We start from the raw sequence: 22,800 nt of genomic DNA, 5'->3' as shown, positions 1-22,800 counted from the left end.
AGTATACAGGTATCTGCTCCCTCTTCCCCCTGAAAGGTGCCAAATGTGACACCGGGGGGGGGGGGGGGGAATACTAGTCTAATGCAGAACAGTGAACAGAACGCCCCCTTGTTGGCCTGTACAGCCAGTAAGTACTCAGCCATGAGGTTACATTTAGCTTATCCATAGAGCAGCTTTTATTTGAAAAAGTGAACTGAAACAAAAAAAAAAAAAAAAAAAAAGTATGAAATATTTTAAAGAGGAAGGAGGACAAACTAGTTGAAAGTAGTGGTGTTTGTCTGGAAGCCGGAGTTGGACTTTAATCACTAACAGGTGACACAAGAGCAGAAGTCTATGACATGGACTACAAATCCAAAGTTCCTGGACATAAAATAACACATTCTGTCTTCCCAGAGTATAGAATCATATCATGTAAATTATAAGGGCCCAGATTCTTAAAGGACTTACGACGGGGCAGCGCCATGTACGCTGTCGTAAGTCCTAATCTGGCCCGTCGTATCTATGCGTCTGATTCTTAGAATCAGTTACGCATAGATATCCATTAGATCCGACAGACGCAAGTCTCTTACGCCGTCGGATCTTAAGTGCATTTTTTTTTTGGCCCGCTAGGTGGCGCTTCCGTCGAAATCCGAGTTGAGTATGCAAATTAGCTAGATACGCGAATTCCCGAACGTACGCGCGGCCGACGCAGTAAAGTTACGACGTTTACGGTAGGCTTTTTCCGGCGTATAGTTGCCCCTGCTATATGAGGCGCAGCCAATGTTAAGTATAGCCGTCGTTCCCGCGTCGAAATTTATAAAAGTTACGTCGTTGGCGTAACTCGTCCTTGAATGGGGCTGAACGTAATTTACGTCCACGTCAAAACCAATGACGTCATTGCGACGTCATTTAGAGCAATGCACACTGGGATATTTTACGGACGGCGCATGCGCAGTTCGTTCGGCGCGGGGACGCGCTTCATTTAAATGATACACGCCCCCTACCCTCCGAATTTGAATTCCGCCGGGTGATTTACGCTACGCCGCCGCAACTTTACAGGCAAGTGCTTTGTGAATAAGGCACTTGCCTGAAAAACTTGCGGCGGCGTAACGCAAATGAGATACGTTACGCCGCACTTTTTTTTGCCGATCTACGTGAATTTGGGCCATGGTCTCTAGTCGGTGATGACGCCGCCTCATACTTGCCAGCAACGGATGAATCCGATTCCATGTTTATTTACTGGCCTCATACTATTTATGGGCCTCTTAGCTGTACTTCTGTAGCCATTACCTCTCACATTTGTATGAATGTTTTGCAGACCAAGATAACTCTGTTCTATTTAGTCTTCCACAAATCTGTAAGGAATTTCCTTCTCCGCACATCTACTCTCAGAAAAGACATTTCACTAGATCATAAAGATCATCACCCGCTTGGAAAGAGTGGAATACAAAACGAAGCTGGATATACGTAGGTGTCCTACACATACCAGTTTTCCCAGGACACCCAACTGATGGTAGAAAAAGTCAAAATACCTTCCAAATTCAGACTCCTTATCATTCTAGATTCACAAGATGGGTAAGAGTCGATTATTTTCAACATCAGGCCCTCACCTTAGAGCAACATATGGCATTAATAGCAATATAGACATAAAGAACATATGGCTGCCTCAAAATGATAGGAATCTCAGACCTGCATAAGTCTTATAAGCAGTTCATATGCAAATAAAGGGACATAACCTCTGATATGCTTCTGAATCCCACACATTTTAACAGGGCACTAATCTGAGCCACATTATCCTGTCAAAACATATACATCACTGTGACGGCAATCGAGACTCAGCAGAAAAATCATTCTGTACAGTAAAGAAAAAAAAAGGGGAAATGAAAAAGCCTGATTTCTCGTCCATACATACTATACAGGTAGACTAAATTTGTGAATAATGCTTCGAACACAACCGGTTTTCTCGGCAGAAACCCCCCCCCCCCCCCCGACGGGATTCCTTTCAAGCCTTGCATACACATGTTCAGGGCAAATACCGCCCAAAGCGTGATGACGTACAACACTTACGATGGGACTATAAAGGGGAAGTTCCATTCAAACGGCGCCACCCTTTGGGCTGCTTTTGCTGATCCTCGTGTTAAGGTTTGGTGAGAGATGAATTACCCCCTCCCCCACAATCTTTTTATTGAAAAATTGTTTACAGGTGTAAGGGAGTAAAAGTGTCAACAATAGCGTAAACAAGAGAAATGCCACTAAATAAAGGAGCATATAAAGTATTATAGACAGCTACAGTATGTACTATAGTTAAAGCAACCAATGGAAATGTATAAAGCATTTTGGAGGAGGGATGATAAAGCAAACGAATCAGCCTATATGGGATTTCAATGATATCCAACGATTCCATGATATGAATTTACGAAGAATGTCATTTTTTAGAGCATACAGATGTTCAAGTGCACAGTTACGGTTTAAGTAATCAATTATAGCAAGACACATTAGGCACAATTAGATATTTCCAATTCCGTGTAATAATAAAGTGTTACTAAACCCAAGACCCTGAATTCACTATATCTGGTCTCCCACAGTACACAGAACATCGAAATGCAATCGTTTTAGTAAATATAAACTGCTAAATACCTTTTCTCATCAGCTGTATATAGCAGTCTTATGACTTCTATAAGTGTCAGGTTAAAGCTTGTAGGAGTAGTTTTCATACTGCACTGGCTGTCCTATCAGGATGCAGAACCCCTGACCCTTCTGGACAGTGCCGATTGCATGCACTCTCCCAAAACAAAAAAAACTCTAGCAATACACACCAAACTGAGCATGTGCAGCCTGACTCCAGTTGCACTGTCTTATCCGAACATGTTAAGGGAACATTTCAAGAGGAGGATCAAGAAGATGTTTTACACAATGCAGGGGATTAACTCCTTAGGTGCCACCGTGATTATAACAAGCATGCTTTACTGTAAATACAGACTGATTTTACTGCTGTGGGTTTAGTAACACTTTAGGTTAAGCAGATACAAGAACTTGTAGAACTATTGCTCCAACTGGCTTAGGGATACAATTTATGCTAAAACGTAGGAGAGCTAGTTCTGCAGATAGCAAAATTGGTGATGGAGTGAATTCAGAGTTTAGTTTAAAAGTTTGGTTCCAATATGACTTGATAGGAGGGGCAATACCTGAAGATATGGATCAATGAGCCAATTGAACTACAATTGTGCCTGCAATCTACTGAGGCAACAGGACAAACCTTAGAGAGCCTGTAGGGCAGGGGTGTCCAAACTTTTTTCAAAGAGGGCCACATTTGATAAAGTGAACATGCTCGAGGGCCGACCATTTTGCCTGACATTCTTTGAACCATTAAAATTTGATCTAAGTGTGTTTGCCTGAGCACTAATACACTGCCCAACAAGAATTATCTTGCCTTTGTAGCTGTGTGTGGTGAAGAGATGAGGTCAGGTGTGTTATTCGGATATACTGTATATATCTCTTTTGTGGCCCCAACAAATCCCTGAGCGCTGCTCAGGACTAAGGTTAAGCTTGGGCGTGTTATTTGTATATACCGTATTTATCAGCGTATAACACGCACAGGCTTTCCATTGCTATGAATGCAGCCTCACCATTGCCATGAATGCAGCCGTACCATTGCCATGAATGCAGCCGTACCATTGCAATCAATGCAGCCTTAGCATTGCAATCAATGCAGCCTCACATGTGCCATGAATGCAGCCTTACCAGTGCAGTCTGATCGATGCCCATCTGTAGCCTCGGAGGGGACAGGGAGGGGGAGGGACAAGTGCCATCAGATTACAAACAGGAGAATTTCTTGTTGACTTGTGGCCTCTTTAATACAAAGTCCCGCCTCCTATGATAAACAGAACAGTCATCCAATGGCATCCCAGGAAACGGGACTTCCTATTACAGACGTCACCGAGTAAACAGGAGATTCTCTTTATGTAATCGGACGGCGCACGTCCTGTCCCCTCCGAGGCAGCGCCGATAAATACGGTATATATCTTTTGTGGCCCCCAGGGCACATGTGAGGCTGCAATGGCTATATATATATATATATATATATATATATATACACACACACACAAATCCCCAGGGGGGCCATATTAAATCACCAGGGGGGCCGCAATTGGCCCCCGGGCCGGACTTTGGACATGCCTGCTGTAGGGAGTCAAATACCCTCTGTGTAACCATTTGCCATTTTTACCATTTGGAAACTGCTGGAGAAATAACTTCCTAGCTCAGTCTCAAACATGATAGAATAAGGCCATTTAAATTTGCCTGGATTGGCTGTTTTTTTTTTTTAAACAAAAACGTATAGTTAGTGGAATACCCTTTCCAATATCATATACCGCGTTAGGCTCTATACAAGTAGGAGTGGCCATACAAAGCTAATGGAGAAATAAAATATCATCATCTGGAGAATTTTTTGTGGTTTCAGTGAGAAATTTAATGCAGTACAAGAATTCCATTATTTCTTACCAAGAGAAGCAGCTCTCTTTCCTTTCTCTTGAGCCAGTTTGCGAACATGCTGCTTTAATTCAACTCGTTCTTCCTCCAGACGTTCAATCTGTCAAACAATGAACAATGAAAAGTGAAATCCAAGTTTACAGATCTATATTTAAAGCGGTTCTCCACCCTAAAGTGGAGTCCCGCTGATCGGAACCCTCCCCCCCTCCGGTGTCACATTTGACACCTTTCAGGGGGGAGGGGGGGTGCAGATACCTGTCTTAAGACAGGTATTTGCACCCACTTCCGGCCACACGCTACGGGCGAAAGACGGGTTTTTCTGACTTCCCGTCTGTCGCCCGTTGTGTGCTGGGAACACTCGGCTCCCAGCACACAGTGTGTGAGCCAATCGGCGGGCGCAGCGCGACTCGCGCATGCGCCGTAGGGAACCGGGCAGTGAAGCCGCAGCGCTTCACTTCCTGGTTCCCTCAGCGTGGATGGCGGGGGGAGCAGCAGAGAGACGAGCGATCGCTCGTGCTCTGCTGCGATCAGTGCTGGACTCCAGGACAGGTAAGTGTCCTAATATTAAAAGTCAGCAGCTGCAGTATTTGTAGCTGCTGGCATTTAATATTTTTTCCCCGTGGCACATCCGCTTTAAGTAGAAAAATGTCAAGTTACGTTATTTTCCTGAATCATGTGTTTCTTAAAGCAGACCTTCAGTAATATTTTCATCTTTCGATCTATTAAATCTTCTGCCCTTGTTGTTGTAACTTTGGATAGTAAAACTATTTTTTTTCTGCCAGTAAATACCTCATACTGCCAACTTCCTGTTTCTGGTCTGGTAAAAGCCTAGGCTTATGACATCATGCACAGCTCTCCTGAGAGTTTGCCAGGAAGAGAGGGGGAATGAGTCATAAGAGGGCCAATGAGAGCTGTGTGTCTGTGTAAATCCAGGAAGTGAACAGACAGTTAAAATGGCTGCAGCCAGACTTAGTGAAGAGAGATTTCTGCAAAATATTGCAAAATATTTGGCAAGTACAGAATCACAGTATATATAAAATAATATGCAAAGTGGTTGGAGGGAAGCTTCAGAATGGCGAAGATGTTTTTATTAGAAATTATGTAAGCAGATTGCGGTTCCTCATTAACCACTTCCCGACCGCCGCATGTATATGTACGTCCACAGAATGGCACGTACAGGCAAATGGGCGTACAGGTACGTCCTTGCCTTTCCGCGGGTCGGGGGTCCGATCGGGTACCCCCCCCCCCCGCTACATGCGGCGGTCGGATTCCCGCGGGGAGCGATCCAGGATGACGGCGCGGTTATTCGTTTATAGCCGCTCCGTCGCGATCGCTCCCCGGAGCTGAAGAACGGGGAGAGCAGTATGTAAACACGGCCTTCCCCGTGCTTCACTGTGGCGGCTGCATCGATCGAGTGATCCCTTTTATAGGGAGGCTCGATCGATGACGTCAGTCCTACAGCCACACCCCCCTACAGTTGTAAACACACACTAAGTGCACCCTAACTCCTACAGCGCCCCCTGTGGTTAACTCCCAAACTGCAACTGTCATTTTCACAATAAACAATGCAATTTAAATGCATTTTTTGCTGTGAAAATGACAGTGGTCCCAAAAATGTGTCAAAATTGTCCGAAGTGTCCGCCATAATGCCGCAGTCACGAAAAAAAAAATAAAAAAAAAAAAAAATCGCTGATCGCCGCCATTAGTAGTAAAAAAAAAAAAAAAAAAACTATCCCCTATTTTGTAAACGCTATAATTTTTGCGCAAACCAATCGATAAACGCTTATTGCGATTTTTTTTTAACAAAAATAGGTAGAAGAATACGTATCGGCCTAAACTGAGGACAAAAAAAAAAAAATGTTATATATGTTTTTGGGGGATATTTATTATAGCAAAAAGTAAAAAATATTGCATTTTTTTTTCAAAATTGTCGCTCTATTTTTGCTTATAGCGCAAAAAATAAAAACCGCAGATGTGATCAAATACCACCAAAAGAAAGCTCTATTTGTGGGGAAAAAAGGACGCCAATTTTGTTTGGGAGCCACGTCGCATGACCGCAATTGTCAGTTAAAGCGACGCAGTGCCGAATTGTAAAAACGCCTTTGGGCATTTAGCAGCATATTGGTCCGGGGCTTAAGTGGTTAAAGGGGTTGTAAAGATTTGTGTTTTTTATTTTCTAAATAGGTTCCTTTAAGCTAGTGCATTGTTGGTTCACTTACCTTTTTCTTCGATTTCCTTTCTAAATGTTTTTTTCTTTGTCTGAATTTCTCACTTCTTGTTTCTCCTCAGTAAGCTTGCCCCTGATCTGACAATATGGTTCCAGCTATCGAGATGGTTCCTGTAAGGACTGCGCAGGCGCAATCCTTGCCGGCGGAAATCACCGAACCTCCAGGGCGACGTGGAATTTGAGGTAAGTGGCCAGTCGGCCTCACGTCCTCGCTAGGCTCGCTCGGCCTCCTGGCTCTTTTTTTAACATCCTCCAATCCACAGGGATGTTAAGGAATGAGCCTGGATGCCGGCCGAGGTTTGGAGATTTCCGTCGGCAAGGATTGCGCCTGGGCAGTCCTTACAGGAACCATCTCGATAGAGGAACCATACCGACAAGTCACCCCCATCATCCATGGGGGTTAGTCAGCCAGAACAACTGAGGAGAAACGGAAAGTGAAAAATTCAGACAAAGAAAAAAAAAAAAACACATTTATAAAGGAAATCGAAGGAAAAAGGTAACTGAACCAACAATGCACTAGCTTAAAGGAACCTATTTAGAAAATAAAAAAACAAACCTTTACAACCCCGTTAAGTCACTTATCTCAGATATGTAAACCCATTTTAGGCTCATAGAACATTTTTCTAGATTTTTGGTGTCCTGCTTCTCTTTTTCATTGAAACCAAGCTGAAAAATCAACTTTATCTAGTCAACCTATGCAGGTTGTATAGTTGTACGCAAGTCAGTCAAACAATGGGGAGGCGTGCACTTGCAGTACTCAAACTGTGCGAGTGTTAATATCCAAGTGATGGGTTGAATGTACTCATTATTGCTTGAATAGTAACACTACAAGGATCCTCCAATACCATGTACAACATGCATGATGAATCTTTTTACAATAATAAATAGTGTTTGCCTTATGTTGCAGCCCATGCATAGGTTTTCTTTTCACTAATCATATCACACATTCTAAATGTACAGTGAAAAGAGAAAGGAGAGGCAGTAGACTAATGAGCTCATCGGTCACTCAGTTCTCTATCAGTTTGCTCCTTGTTAACATATGAGCATGCGGCTCAACTCACTGACACATTGTGCTGCTTCTCCCTCGCCCAGACTGAGATCTGCTGTATGGTGGGTTGCAATTGGCTGCTACCAGATAAAATTCAGTTATCATACTTATACTGCCTGCATTTAAAAATATAATTATAATTCAGTATAGAATCCCTGGTTTAAACATGCTTTAGGATTAGGAAGAAGAAAGAAGTGCATACTACCTCTCAGAAAAACTGAAGAGAAATACCTCAACGTGGGAGTAAACCTTTTGTGGCACTTGTTCCTACAGGTAAGCCTATAATGAGGCTTACCTGTAGGTACAGCGAATATCTCCTAAACCTGCACGGTTTAGGAGATATTTACACTTCATGCAGCCGGTGACGTCAACGGCGCATGTGCTTGGAAGGGACAGTATACCTGTGCTGTCCCTTCAGAACTCCGTGCCGCGGCTCGTGACTCCTACTCCAATGGCGGCGCGGCCAATCAGAGACCTGAGGATGGAAACCCAAAAGGAAGACTGGGTGAAGATGGAAGCGTCTGTCAGCAGTGACAGTGAGACACTGGAGGGCTTCATTCTAAGGTAAGTTTTTTATAATGTGCTAGTATGCGATACATACTAGCATATTATGCCTTTATGTTACAGGGTTTAAAAAAAAAAAATAGTGCGGTTTACTACCGCTTTAAAAGTCCACTGAATAATTATGCGGTCCCTTGGATGCAGATATAATCAATTCCCTACCATGAAAACTGTATTTCATTGTATTATTTATGAATGAATGAATGAATGAATGAAAAACTTATATAGCGCGGCACATGCGAACTGAATCGCCTCTGGGCGCTTGTTGTTAGTGTCTCATGCCTTTCAGAAAAGCAGGGTTTTGATCTGCCTTCTGAAAGACAGGTGGTTTTGCTCCAACCGAATGCTGGTTGGTAAAGCATTCCAAAGCCTGGGGCCCTGGAAAGCAAACCTTCTTTCTCCTTTGGACTTGTATTTGGTTATAGGAACCTTGACCAGATTTTGGTCGGTGGAACGCAGAATGCGGCTGCAATTGTGCGGTTTGATCTTGTCGCATAGATATCTAGGAGCCTTCCCATGGATGCACTTATGTGTCAGGCAGAGTGCTTTGAATGCAATTCTGTCTTTCACTGGCAGCCAGTGAAGGGATCTCAGTGAAGGTGAGATTGATTCCCAAGATTTTTTCCCAGTCACCAGTCTAGCGGCCGTATTCTGTACGACTTGGAGACGAGCGATTTGGTACTTGGGTAGCCCGAGGTAAAGGGCATTTGCATAGTCCAGTCTGGAATTCACGATAGATCCCACCACGACTGCTACGTCTTCTTTGGGAATAAATGGAATCAGTCTGCGTAGTAGGCGCATCAAATGGTGCGCCCCGCTGACTACTGACCCTATTTGTGCGTCCATTGTCATGAAGGTGTCAAACGTGACTCCCAGACTTTTGACTTTGGAGCTAGGGGCGATGATTTGTCCCAGAATGGGAGATGGTGTCCAGTTTGTTGTCGGTGATTTCTTCCGACTGGCATCGAAGATAAAGAGTTCTGTTTTAGCACTATTGAGTTTGAGATAACTCTTAGTCATCCAGTTTTCTATTGAAGAGAGACAATTCTCTAAACTTAGATGATGATCCTTTTTGTGGCAGATGCGAAAATACAACTGCGTGTCGTCTGCATAAGAGTGATAAAGTAGTTCATGGCTACTGATAATATCAAAGAGAGGACGAAGATAGATATTAAACAGCACTGGTGATAAGGGGGATCCTTGGGGGACCCCACATGACACCGTGCGTTTTTCTGACGTGAAGGATCCCAGTTTCACTGTTTGTGATCGGTTTCCTAGAAAAGAGGAGAACCATGGTAAGGCATCTTCTGAGACTCCGGCGACTTCTGTTAGTCGTCTCAGTAGCAATCCATGGTCTACTGTGTCAAAAGCAGCGCTTAGGTCCAGCAGAACCAGGAGAGATGATTCTCCTTCGTCTGCGGCCTCGAGCGCATCGTCCCATATTTTCAGTAAGGCCGTTTCTGTCCCGTGTCCGGGGCGGAACCCGGATTGAAATGGATCGAGTAGGTTGTGGGTGTCCAGATGCTGTTGCAGCTGATTTACCACCACTTTCTCCATTATCTTGGACAGAGCATTTAGACTTGTTATGGGACGGCGGTGAGTTGGGTCCATAGGATCCAAATAAGGTTTTTTCAATATCGGCAGGATTGTGCCCTCTTTCAGCGGGGAAGGCACTATGCCTTCCTTAAATGACTGATTTATAAGCTGCGTGATCGGAGGCGCCAGGATGTCGGCACATTCCTTCAGTAGCTTGGTGGGAATGATGTCATTCGGTGCTGTGCTGTCGCGCAGCAGACCAATGAGTTTTTTTGTTGTATCGATGGAGATGGGTTCCAAAGTGAACTTAGTTGATTGTAGAGGCGTTCGGTCGTTGTTTTGATTGAAGACGGGGCTGAGTGGAGTATTGTTTTGCCGAATACTTACCCGAATTTTCTCAATTTTGTCGATGAAGAAATCCGATAGTTCATTGCAGAACTCTTGGGTGTCTGAAGTGGGGACTTCTAGACATCCAGGATTCATGGTCTGGGTGACCATCCTGAAGAGTTCGCGAGGGCGATTCAGTGCGCTGTTAATCACCCTGGAGAAGTGAAGTTTTTTGGCTTTGAAAATTTCCTTGTGATAGCGCGTAGTTACTGCTTTGTAGATGTTGAGGTGGTCTTCTGACGGGCTTCTTTTCCAGGAGGCTTCCGCCCTTCTGCGCTCTTGCTTCAATATCGACAGTTGGTTATTGAACCAGCTGGACTTATTTTCCCGGCTGCGAAGTTTGCGCTTTGGTGCTGCTAAGTCGGCTGACTGTAGCAGAGCTGCATTCATGGCATCCAAAGTATCTGAGGCTGCTAGCTGAGGAGGAATAGCCCCAATTCGGTTTCCCAGGGTGGATCTGAAGAGTTCCGAGTGGAGCTTCCTCTGAGATCTAGCCCAGTGTATTGTCACCGGCTTGGGTACTTTCCTGACTAATGGAGTTCTGGGGATTATGAAGCTGATTGCATGGTGGTCTGTCCATGGCAAAGGTTCATTTCCCACAATATTAATTTTCAGATTTTGTCTGAAAATTAGGTCGAGTGTGTGACCTGAAGCATGCGTTGGTCCGCGTATAAGTTGTTGAAGTCCCAATCCTTCCAGGTGGTTGATGCAGGCATCCGCGATGGGATCCTGTGAGGAGTTAGCCCACAAATTGAAATCCCCGAGCAGCAAAAGATGATTACCGCTAAGGGTGTAGGTGGAAATGAACTCCGTTAATGCTGAAATCAGCTGCGATTTGGGCCCAGGGGGCCTATAGCAGAGGAGAATATGAACGGTCTCCTGAGAATGAGCTTGAAGTTGAAGCGTAAGGGTTTCCATGAAAGGAAGAGGATTTTGAAGGACCGGTTTAGTGATTGCAATATGCGACTTATGAATCACCGCCAGTCCTCCTCCCCTTTGCCCTATTCTATTTTCCGTTAAGATGCGATAGTTTGCTGGCACCAGTTCTCCGAGAATGGTGTTGCAATCGTCTGACAGCCAACTTTCCGTAATAAAGAGGCAGTCTAGATCGTATTGTAGTAAGAAATCATGGATTTCTGATCGGTGTTTAACTGCTGATCTAGTGTTAAGCAAAGCACATGATATGTGCTTGAGCTGTGTTGAATGATTGAAATATTTGATGATCGATCGATGATCGAACCTCAAAAGTTGATCTGATTTTAAGGTTATTGTGGTGGCGGCAGGCAATGTAGTAGCGAATTGTCTCAGACCCCAAATGGTTTCTGCAGAGTAACGCAACTTAACCATTGCTGCCAGTCACCAAGGGCTGGGGTGCGGGCGTAGGGAGAGAGAGGATTCGAGAATCCTAGCTCAAGGGAAATGGGATTTTATTTTTGGTCCAGAGGTTATGCTAACCCTTCCTGCTGCTATATGATAATAGACACAGCTTCAAACATTATACATGTCTGTATGGGTTTCTATGAAACACCAAAACATGAAATTGGTTGTTGAAATAAAAGTTACTTACTTCTTTCAAAAGAATCTGGTTTTCCGCTCTGTATTGCTGCTGTTTGAAAGTCTTAACATTTTTAAATTCAGTTAAATCCATCACAGCTTTAGGATCAAGTCCTGAAAGAAAACAGTGAAATTATACCTTTTGATGCCAACAGGTAATGGCATTTCTTTTCAGATACTACTGTCTGATTGAAACCTTCAGATTTGGGATAGAACCCTCAAACAGTGGGGAGGAATGAGTCACTGTTCTGTCTTATTACCTTAAAACTGGAAACCATGCAAAAAGCAGTCTAGAGCGCCACCTGCTGGCTGGATATTAATATAAAGAGTGTCTTTTTTAAATGTATACTGTATAAATTTAAAAAACAAATTTTTTACTCCAGATTATAATTAACACAGATATAAACTATTTAAAAAGCAAAGTAACTCCATTTTCATAGGGGAAAAAAATAACAAATAAAAGAAAAATAATATAGCGTATACAATTGTGACACAAGTCGTAATTGAATGTTATTAAAAAAACGTTCCTTTTCAATCTGTGGCTCTGTCATTTTCTGAAAATGCAATGCAATATGGATACCTGGAGGAATTCTGTACACATAATGTATACAGAGCCCCCCCAGAAACCCAATTTTCTGCTTGGGTGGTTGGCTCACCAATTTTCCCCGAAGTCTACAATAAGATAAAGTCATATTTTCAGACATCCCCTGTAACAAAATTTCATTTTTGGTGAGATACGTCCAATAGGAAATTACATCTAAAAAGGGATGCAGGCCCAGCAGCTTTCCTCATTAGAGCCCTGCAAGTGCAGCAGCCGATTGACAATTATGAATTATGAAAAAAAGGTAGGAATCTGCCTTTAGGAGGGGAATGTTTTTTTTCTCAACAAAAAGTGGATACACACATTAAGTCAACTTTACAGCAAGTGAATGATCAGAAAATACCTATGTACATACATAGGTACAATATATATATATATATATATATATATATATATATATATATATATATATATATATATATATATATATATATATATATATATATATATATATATATACACACATTTCTTGTAGTTTTTCACCAGGTTTGCACACACTGGAGGAGGGATTTTGGCCCACTCCTCCACACAGATCTTCTCTAGATCAGTCAGGTTTCTGGGCTGTCGCTGAGAAACACGGAGTTTGAGCTCCCTCCAAAGATTCTCTATTGGGTTTAGGTCTGGAGACTGGCTAGGCCACGCCAGAACCTTGATATGCTTCTTACAGAGCCGCTCCTTGGTTATCCTGGCTGTGTGCTTCGGGTCATTGTCATGTTGGAAGACCCAGCCTCGACCCATCTTCAAAGCTCTAACTGAGGGAAGGAGGTTGTTGCCCAAAATCTCGCAATACATGGCCCTGGTCATCCTCTCCTTAATACAGTGCAGTCGCCCTGTCCCATGTGCAGAAACACACCCCCAAAGCATGATGCTACCACCCCCATGCTTCACAGTAGGGATGGTGTTCTTGGGATGGTACTCATCATTCTTCTTCCTCCAAACACGGTTAGTGGAATTATGACCAAAAAGTTCTATTTTGGTCTCATCTGACCACATGACTTTCTCCCATGACTCCTCTGGATCATCCAAATGGTCATTGGCAAACTTAAGACGGGCCTTGACATGTGCTGGTTTAAGCAGGGGAACCTTCCGTGCCATGCATGATTTCAAACCATGACGTCTTAGTGTATTACCAACAGTAACCTTGGAAACGGTGGTCCCAGCTCTTTTCAGGTCATTGACCAGCTTCCTCCTGTGTAGTCCTGGGCTGATATCTCACCTTTCTTAGGATCATTGAGACCCCACGAGGTGAGATTTTGCATGGAGCCCCAGTCCAAGGGAGATTGACAGTCATGTTTAGCTTCTTCCATTTTCTAATGATTGCTTCAACAGTGGACCCTTTTTCATCAAGCTGCTTGGCAATTTCCCCCGTAGCCCTTTCCAGCCTTGTGGAGGTGTACAATTGTGTCTCTAGTGTCTTTGGACAGCTCTTTGGTCTTGGCCATGTTAGTAGTTGGATTCTTACTGATTGTATGGGGTGGACAGGTGTCTTTATGCAGCTAATGACCTCAAACAGGTGCATCTAATTTAGGATAATAAATGGAGTGGAGGTGGACATTTTAAAGGCAGACTAAGGGCTCTTTCACACGTCCGTTCAGTTTTTCAGATCAGTTTTTTTTTCATCAGTTGATCCGTTTTTCCATCAGTTTTTCGTCAGTTTTTCGTCCGTTCCGTTTTTTAGACGGAAGAAAAATAGGGTTTTCTTCCGTCCAAAAAAACGGAACTGAACGCAGACGGATGCTAACGGACGTTAGCGGATGCTCATCCGCTAACGGACGCTAGCCCATAGGGAAGCATTGCGGTCCGTTAACGGACGTCCAAAAAACGGACGAACGGAACGGACGTGTGAAAGAGCCCTAACAGGTCTTTGAGGGTCAGAATTCTAGCTGATAGACAGGTGTTCAAATACTTATTTGCAGCTGTATCATACAGATAAATAGTTAAAAAAAAATCATAAATTGTGATTTCTGGAATTTTTTTTTTGATTATGTCTCTCACAGTGGACATGCACCTACGATGACAATTTCAGACCCCTTCATGATTTCCAAGTGGGAGAACTTGCAAAATAGCAGGGTGTTCAAATACTTATTTTCCTCACTGTATATAGAGATAGAGATAGAGATAGAGATAGAGATAGAGATAGAGACACACACACACACACACACACACACACACACACACTCTCTCAAGTAGGGTCTACAGCAACACAAGAAATTGAATGCATTGAAAAAAAAGCTACAAACCTAATCGTTCCCTTAGATCTTCATTCTCATCAAGAACATCATTCACTTTAAGTTCAAGTCTGTTAACATCTGTAGTCAGCGCCTCGATTTCCCGATCTCTTAAGTTAATTTGAGTCTTTAGATCTTTAATTTCAGCAACTGCTTCTTCTAAGCCATAAACTCCCTTTAAATAAACAAACATAGGTTGAAGAACAGTTTACAAACAAATATACCACATTTACAAGTCTTTCTTCCATACACAGTACACACATCATATATGACAGCTTAGTAAATAATATCTATATACACACACAGCAGCATATTAACCAAAGGAACATGGGCTCAGTTTACTGATTCAGTAGCATGTTTTGAAAAAAAAAACAAAAAAAAAAAAAAACACATACTTGCCAACCTTATCTGGAAGTTAGAATACACATAATGGTCATGGTGGTAGATTGCTAAATCCCCGCAAATATAAAAAGGAAGCTGGTAAATAATCAAACCCACTAGCAACAACTCAAAGCTGACTCATTTTTGGGAACCTATTAAAACACACCGTAGAGATAAAATTTCCACTTAATCTGGACATTAAATTGCACAATTAGGTCTGGTTCACATATGTGCGGCCACGGTTTTGTGCCTGGGGGTCCAGTGTGTTTCTGTTCACCAGGACAAATGCGATTAAGGTGCAAATTTGTTCCTGAATTTCTACCTGAACCAGACCCAAAAACACACAAGACCCTTTTGCAATCTGCTCTGTGGCCGACCCAGACCTGTATGAAATGAGAGCTGGTCACACTCGCCTGTCATACGAATTGGATGCAGTGAAAACCGCATCCAATGCGCGCATATATGAACCCAACCTTAAAGTGGTTCTAAAGGCGCAAGGTTTTTTACCTTCATGCAGTCTATGCATAAAGGTAAAAAGCCTTCTCTGTGCAGCAGCCACTGGAGTAGACGACAAAGGAATTGATGGATGATGGGTTATAGGTGATTGGATACCCTCTCAGTGCCACCATTATGGCACAGATATGCCAACAGGCTCCGATCAGCCATTGGGACCTGGCATAGTCCATTGGTAAAAATGCACCTGCACAAAGACTGTCTTCATCAGTTTAGGCCAATATGGTTAAAATAAAATAAAAAATAAAATCGCAATAAGCGTATATTGGTTTGCGCAAAAGTTATAGTGTTTACAAAATGGGGAATAGATTTCATGCCATTTTTATTATTTTCATACTTGTGTCATGTAATGGCGGCGATCTGCAAATTTTTTGCAGGACTGCGACATTGCGGCGGACAGATCGGACACTTTTTTTGGGACCATTGACATTTATACAGCGATCAGTGCTATAAAAATGCACGGATTACTGTGTAAATTTCACTGGCAGGGAAGGGGTTAACATCAGGGGGCGATCAAGGGGTTAAATGTGTTTCCTGGGGGGATAGGCCTGACTGAAGGAGGAGACATATTGCCGTTACTAATCACTAGGAACAGAAGATCTCTCTCCACTCCCCTGTCAGAAGGGGGATCTGTCTGTTTACATTGACAGATCCCCGTTCTGGCTCTCTGTGGAGCGATCGCGGATAGCAGATGAACATCGTGGCCGCAGTTCACGCGCATCAGCCTCACACAAGCCCCCTATAGATATCTCTATCGCTTTTAAAGCGGCCGGCATACACCTATGGCAATCCGCGCAGGAGAGCCAACCTGCCACAGTATAATGACGTTGGCAGGTCCTTAAGTGGTTCATTTATGTCAGGAACCTGCTGTCACCGGCTGCACTGTGTTTTGAAGTCTGTCGGCATTTGCTTCCATGGGACACCAGCAGAAGTCTCCCTACTCTGTAACAAGATGTATTACATAGTGTTTTTGTTTTTATTTTATTCTGCAGCCAAATGGCTTTTTTCAAATCGCCGCTGTGTGGTCACCCGGCGCTCTCCTTCACCGATCTAAGGACTATAGTGGGGGGGGGGGGGGGACCTTAGGGTCACAACCTCTTTAAAACTGCACATAAATTGCATAATGAGATCCGTGCTTTACGGTCATTTGTAATGTTCACATTTCTACTCATTTAAAGCATTCTACATTTTGACAAAAAAATAATTTGCACAGATGAATGGAGATAAAATACACAAAATGTGTTTCACATGCACAGAACCCCATCTGCCTTGAAAGTTATTTAAAAAAAAAATACATAAAACAAAACGTGTGTGGAACACATGTAATAAAATAAAGCAGCTTAGATCCATCGAGATTGAAAGTCTGCTTTTGCAAACAATTATTGGCTACTGTGCATTCATTGCCAAAAACACTTAAATATAAAAGAGAAAAAAAATGTAAAATGTTATACCGCTTCATAGTCTCTCATCCGGTTCAGGGCATCAACCAGATCTTTGTCTTTTTGCCGGGCATCATTTTCTGCCAATTCTGCAACACGTTCTGCTTCTCTAAGTTTTTGATCCATGAGCTGCAGTTTTGCTTGAAACTCCCCAGACTGATAATGCTGAGGATCTCCTAAAGTGAAAAGAGCCACTAACAATTAAACAATTTAAATTTTTCTGGAAAAATAAAAATATCGCTATTGTTAGGCAGAGGAATTAAATATTTTATATAAAAAAATAATGCTTTGCTTATTCACCATTAAAGTGATTGTAAAAGGAAAACATTTTATAAAAAAAAAAAAAATATCTCCCTCCCTCCCTCCCAGAGATGTCAAATACCACCAAAAGAAAGCTCTTTGTGGGAAAAATGATAAAAAATATAATTTGGGTACAGTGTTGTATGACCGCGCAATTGTCATTCAAAATGTGTCAGCGCTGAAAGCTGAAAATTGGTCTGGGCACGAAGGGGGTTTAGGTGCCCAGTAATGAAGTGGTTAAAGATTCCTTCCTGTCAACTGAAAAACCCTTGCTTTTATAAACAGAGGACACTCGTTTCATGCTTAGAGACTCTTACTGGCCACGCTGACCGTTATTGCATCTGGCTGCCGTAACAGCTCAGTTTCTAGTATATTTTCTAAATGACCCTAAATCTTAAGCTGCGTAATATGTTTCCCTTGGCTTTATGCTGGAGCAAACAAGCAGGCTGCACCATTAGTATTGTGACATGCAGCTGCATGCCCATCTATAAGGGCCAATTCACATCAGTGCATCGATCTGCATTTTAGCACAGCTGCAAAAGGCAGATCAACGGAAGGACACGGGAAAAACAATAATTTCCAATGTGTCCTTCTCACACCATAACGCTACACATGCATGTCAACGGACGTCAAAATGTATGTCGGCGATTGTTAAAATGCGAGTAAAATTAAAATGTACATACAGTCAGTGCGGTTTGGTCCTTAGCACGGAAAGCTATACCTACCCGACTGGAATTCATTTTTTAAAACTCTGTTTAAAAGGAAACCAGAGTGGACCTTAGATTAGCAAAGCAGCACAATTTCTGGTGTCATCGGACACATGTGTATTTGATTAGACTAAAGTAGCATCCATAAATGATATTGAAGTTCCAAAAACAGTAAAGGTTGATAAATAATGCCTTTAACAATAAAACTCCCCTTCCTATATGCCATAGCTTGTAAACCAAAGTCAGGGGAAAGCGTTTTAGAATTTTGAAAGAGGTTTTTGGATGTGTGGACACAGGAAGCTGGACTATCAATACTACAGACTATGCATAGTTTGATGATCCAGACTTAAACAACCTGAAACCCCAACATGGGTTAATGGTTAAGCAAATGATTTCCCATTGGCCTACAAAGACCATACTGAAATTCCAGAAAGCAGTCACAGAGAAGGATGCAGCAGGATGTTTTGACATACCGAAGGGTCCAGGTACACACTTCCAGGGAGGACTGCCACAACAGTAGCCCTACCCAGGAAGTGGTGCCCAGCAGAACAGAGGCAGGGACAGACGAAGCATAGTACATTCTAAAAATATTTCCATTCAAAGGCAAAATTTTCTTTTCAGAACCTGATGATGGTGACCTACCTGGTCCCAATCATAAAGTCTGGTCTTTAACCACTTGAGCCCCGGGCCATCGTCAAATGACGGCCTCACGGTGGCTCTGAATATCCAACAGGACGTCATATGACGTCCTGTATTCCTGCGGCCACTGGGGGCGCGCGAGCGTGCCGGCGGCGGCGCGTCCCCGAGATGCCGATGCGCGTGCCTGGCGGTCGCGATGTCCGCCAGGTACCCGCGATCGGCGGTGACAGCAGGGACGTGGAGCTCTGTGTGTAAACACAGAGCTCCACGTCCTGTCAGGGGAGAGAGGAGACCGATCTGTGTCCCTTGTACATAGGGACACAGATCGGTCACCACCCCCAGTCACCCCCCCTCCACACACAGTGAGAACACAATACAGGCACACATTTAACCCCTTCCTCACCCCCTAGTGTTAACCCCTTGAATGCCAGTCACATTTATACAGTAATTAGTGCATATTTATCGCACTGATCGCTGTATAAATGTGAATGGCGCCAAAAATGTGTCAAAAGTATCCGATGTGTCCGCCATAATGTCGCAGTCCCAATAAAAAAAAAAATTGCAGATCGCCGCCATTACTAGTAAAAAAAAAAATTAAAAAAAAATAATAATAATAATTCTGTCCCATATTTTGTAAGCGCTTATTGCGATTTTTTTTTTTTTTTTACCAAAAATATGTAGAAGAATACGTATCGGCCTAAACTGAGAAAAAAAAATTTTTGGAAAAAAAAATTGGGCTATTTATTATAGCAACAAGTAAAAAATATTGTTTTTTTTTTCAAAATTGTTGCTTTTTTTGTTTATAGCGCAAAATATAAAAACCGCAGAGGTGATCAAATACCACCAAAAGAAAGCTCTATTTGTGGGAAAAAAAGGACGTCAATTTTGTTTGGGAGCCACGTCGCACGACCGCGCAATTGTCAGTTAAAGCGACGCAGTGCCGGAAGCTGAAATTTCACCTGGGCAGGAGGGGGGTATATGTGCCCGGTAAGCAAGTGGTTAAATAGCCTAGATGTTGGTCCCATCTCATGCACCCCGTATAAAGCCACGTCAAAACCCAGAGCCCAACCCATTTATCATAAACAATATCCTCTTTCTAGAGAAGAGGAAGAGGGAATTGTGCTTATGATTGAGTTTTTTTCTGAAACAAGAGAGAAATCACTGGAAATAAATGGAACACACCAATTAACCCTGTAAAGAAGCCTAATGCCGCGTACACACGACCGTTTTTCGGGTTGTAAAAAAAAAAAAAAAAAAAAAAAAAAAAAAGAGAAGACGTTTTTAAGGGTATAGAAAAAACTTTTTTTTCAACCCGATCATTAAAACGGCCCTGCCTACACACGATTGTGAAAAAAAAATGCTCTAGCAAAGCGCGGTGACGTACAACACGTACGACAGCACTATAAAGGGGAAGTTCCATGCGGATGGTGCCACCCTTTGGGCTGCTTTTGCTGATTTTGTGTTAGTAAAAGACGATTCGCTCTTTTCAGTCTGTTACAGCGTGATGAATGTGCTTACTCCATTACGAACGATAGTTTTACCAGAACGAGCGCTCCCGTCTCATAACTTGCTTCTGAGCATGCGTGTTTTTTTCACATCGTTAAAGGCAAAACACGACCGTTTTTTACGACGTAAAGAACTACGTGAAAAATTGGAGCATGTTCGAAATTTTTAATAGCCATTTTTTACATCGTAAAAAATGCTCTGCAGCCCACACGATCGTTTTTAATGACATAAAAAAAAAAAAAAACGTCAAACTGTAGTGTGTACGCGGCATAATGGTTCTTATAGATTTGTGCAAGATCTTAGAGCTGTCAAATGTAATTGTCCCCATAGCTCCTATAGTGCCTGTTGTGCCATCCCTCCTTACTTCCATACCATCCGAGGCAGAATATGTTTCTGTTATTGACAAATGCATTTTTTTTCTCCGTTCCTGTGGACGAAGAGACACAGCCCAGTCTTGCTTTCGAATTTGCCAAATAGCATGGTGTAGAATGCCCCAGGGTTATGTGGACTCCCCTGTAGTCTACTCAGTTGTGCTCCAGGCCACATAGCAGTCCTGGACTCCCCGTCATGGTTCTGTCCTACTCCAACATGTTGATGATTTGTTGTTATGTAGCCCAAGCCAGGTAGCCTGGCAAATAATGGTCATAACGTTTCCAAAAAGAAACTTCAGTGGTGTTAAGAAACTGTTGAATACCTTGGTTTTACACTCACAAAAGGTGAAAGGTAAGTCAAGAGAGCTGCGGCTCTCATGGGTCTAGCCCGCCCACAGACCAAAAAGGATATGCTGTCCTTTCTTGGCATGATTGGTTACTATCACCAATGGATAACTGACTGTTCCCACTATAACATTTTGAGACAACCCACAGGTACTGACATGCCACATTGTATAAAGTAGAATGTTGAAATGTACAATGCCTTTGTATACCTTAAAGCATCTATAGTAACAGCTCCTGGCCTTGGCATATCTGAGTATAGCAAAGGGTTTCACCTATTTGCTAGGGAAAACTGTAAAACCATGATGGGAGTCCGAGTGCAAGAACACGGGGGAAAACTGCACCCTATCGCTTTTTTCTCAAGAGTGGTGCCTATGCCGGTTCAGGGTATGTCAGTGTGTCTAAGAGCTCTTGTATCCTGTGGTATGGTTGTGGAAATGGCCACATCTTTCACTTTATGTCATCCAACATATGTCCGCACAGCGGCTGAGTAGGTACGAGGTAATTTTGCCTTTAAACCCTAATTTGGAAATAGAATATGCCTCCCCCACTTTAGGCCCAGCCCCAATCCTGAATGCTCTCTTGGGACTCAAAAATGAGGAGGATGAGGTAGCCCCACAACATGAATGTATTGAAGCTATACAGCAGGACACCTCACCCAGGGAGGATGTTTGCTCGAGTGCAATCCTGGTAGCTCAAAATGTGTTTGTAGATGGGTCTTTCTCAAGACCAAATGACCACAATTATGCTCGATATGCTGTGGTCCAGCTCCCTAACATTGTACTCGAGGAAAATCCAGTCCCATTTTAATCTGAACAAGCAGCTTACAAACAAGAGGCCACTATCCAGATGCCTTCTCTAGCCCCTGAAAAACCTTTACTTGACCAAACACTCTCAGAATTACAAACATATGCCACTGAAACTGACATAAAACAATGGAAAATTGCAGGTGTGCAGAAAAGTCCAGAGAGTCTGGGCTTGTCTGCCAAGAGGGGAGACCATGTCTACCTACAGCTAATGCCCCATTGTTTATCGCTCAGTACCATGGGGTGGGACACAGAGGCTGGCAGATGACATGCGAATTACTGGATAACGATTTTTTTTTGATTGCAAAATCATATGCATCCGGAACAACCCAAGAAATCCACACAAAGCAAAACATGAACACTTGATATATCCATCCACACCATTCACTCATTTACAGATTGATTTCACCCAATCTAAAGAAGGTTAACTAGGACCCCAAGAAGCAAGGCAATGGCAAAGACAAAAGAGGTGAAGAAAAGTAGTGAAAATCCTCGAATAGTGAGTGAAGAAGGTGGTCAAGTCTCTAAAAGATGACCTTGCTTATTTCACCACAGACTTCTGGGAAAGCGTCCTGCTTCCTGTTCCTGATCACTCTGTGTTCCTACCCACCTGGGTCATAACCAACTGTATATATCATCCAGAGGACTTGGGAACCTTAAAATGCATATGTGGGTCACCTCAGAACCATCTGATCTAATCATACACATTCAAGACATAAGAGAGATATACAAGCTGAAGGAAATAAGGAAGACAGTTTCACTGATGGGTTGCTTTTAGTAAAATTTAAATATAGCTATGCTAATAAAGCTTACCTCAGTATGTATTACAATAAGGAAACTACATATGTTACAATGAGGGGAAAATTAGCCATCTGAAGTCATGGCTCAAAGAGGGTATTGTAATAGAATGTATAAATAACTGACTTCATTTTCTTTAAGTAGAAAATAACTTTTGAATGCATGTTTTGACATAACTAATAGTTTGCATAGAAACACACCCTGTAAGTCATTATGGTTAAGCTGATTCACGGAGAAGCCTGTTGTGTAAGCAAAATAATCAGCTAGTGCTTGTTAACTAAAATAAGCATGTTTAAATCATGATAAGAAAGGTACTGAGTTTGTATAACTTTTATGCCATGTACACACGATCGTTTTTTCCGATGAAAAAAGTCCAACAATCGTGTGTT

The 22,800-nt window shown here is 42.7% G+C and overlaps 1 protein-coding gene across 1 annotated transcript in view; it reads right to left on the bottom strand.

Annotated features, from left to right (window-relative positions):
- The window catches only part of CEP290 (centrosomal protein 290), a 245,302-nt gene that overhangs the window by 187,550 nt on the left and 34,952 nt on the right, over positions 1–22,800 (bottom strand). The window contains exons 13-16 of the mRNA XM_040344166.1: positions 16,955–17,118; positions 14,622–14,784; positions 11,794–11,894; positions 4,480–4,567 (exon numbers count right to left, since the gene is read on the bottom strand). Of these exons, the coding sequence (XP_040200100.1) occupies positions 4,480–4,567; positions 11,794–11,894; positions 14,622–14,784; positions 16,955–17,118 (516 nt within the window). The remainder of the gene's footprint in view (positions 1–4,479; positions 4,568–11,793; positions 11,895–14,621; positions 14,785–16,954; positions 17,119–22,800) is intronic.

This window comes from Rana temporaria, chromosome 3 (genome assembly GCF_905171775.1).
Source record: "Rana temporaria chromosome 3, aRanTem1.1, whole genome shotgun sequence".
Lineage (NCBI taxonomy): Eukaryota > Metazoa > Chordata > Amphibia > Anura > Ranidae > Rana > Rana temporaria.
Note: the sequence above shows the minus strand (reverse complement) of the source record. Positions and strands in the feature narration are given on the sequence as shown.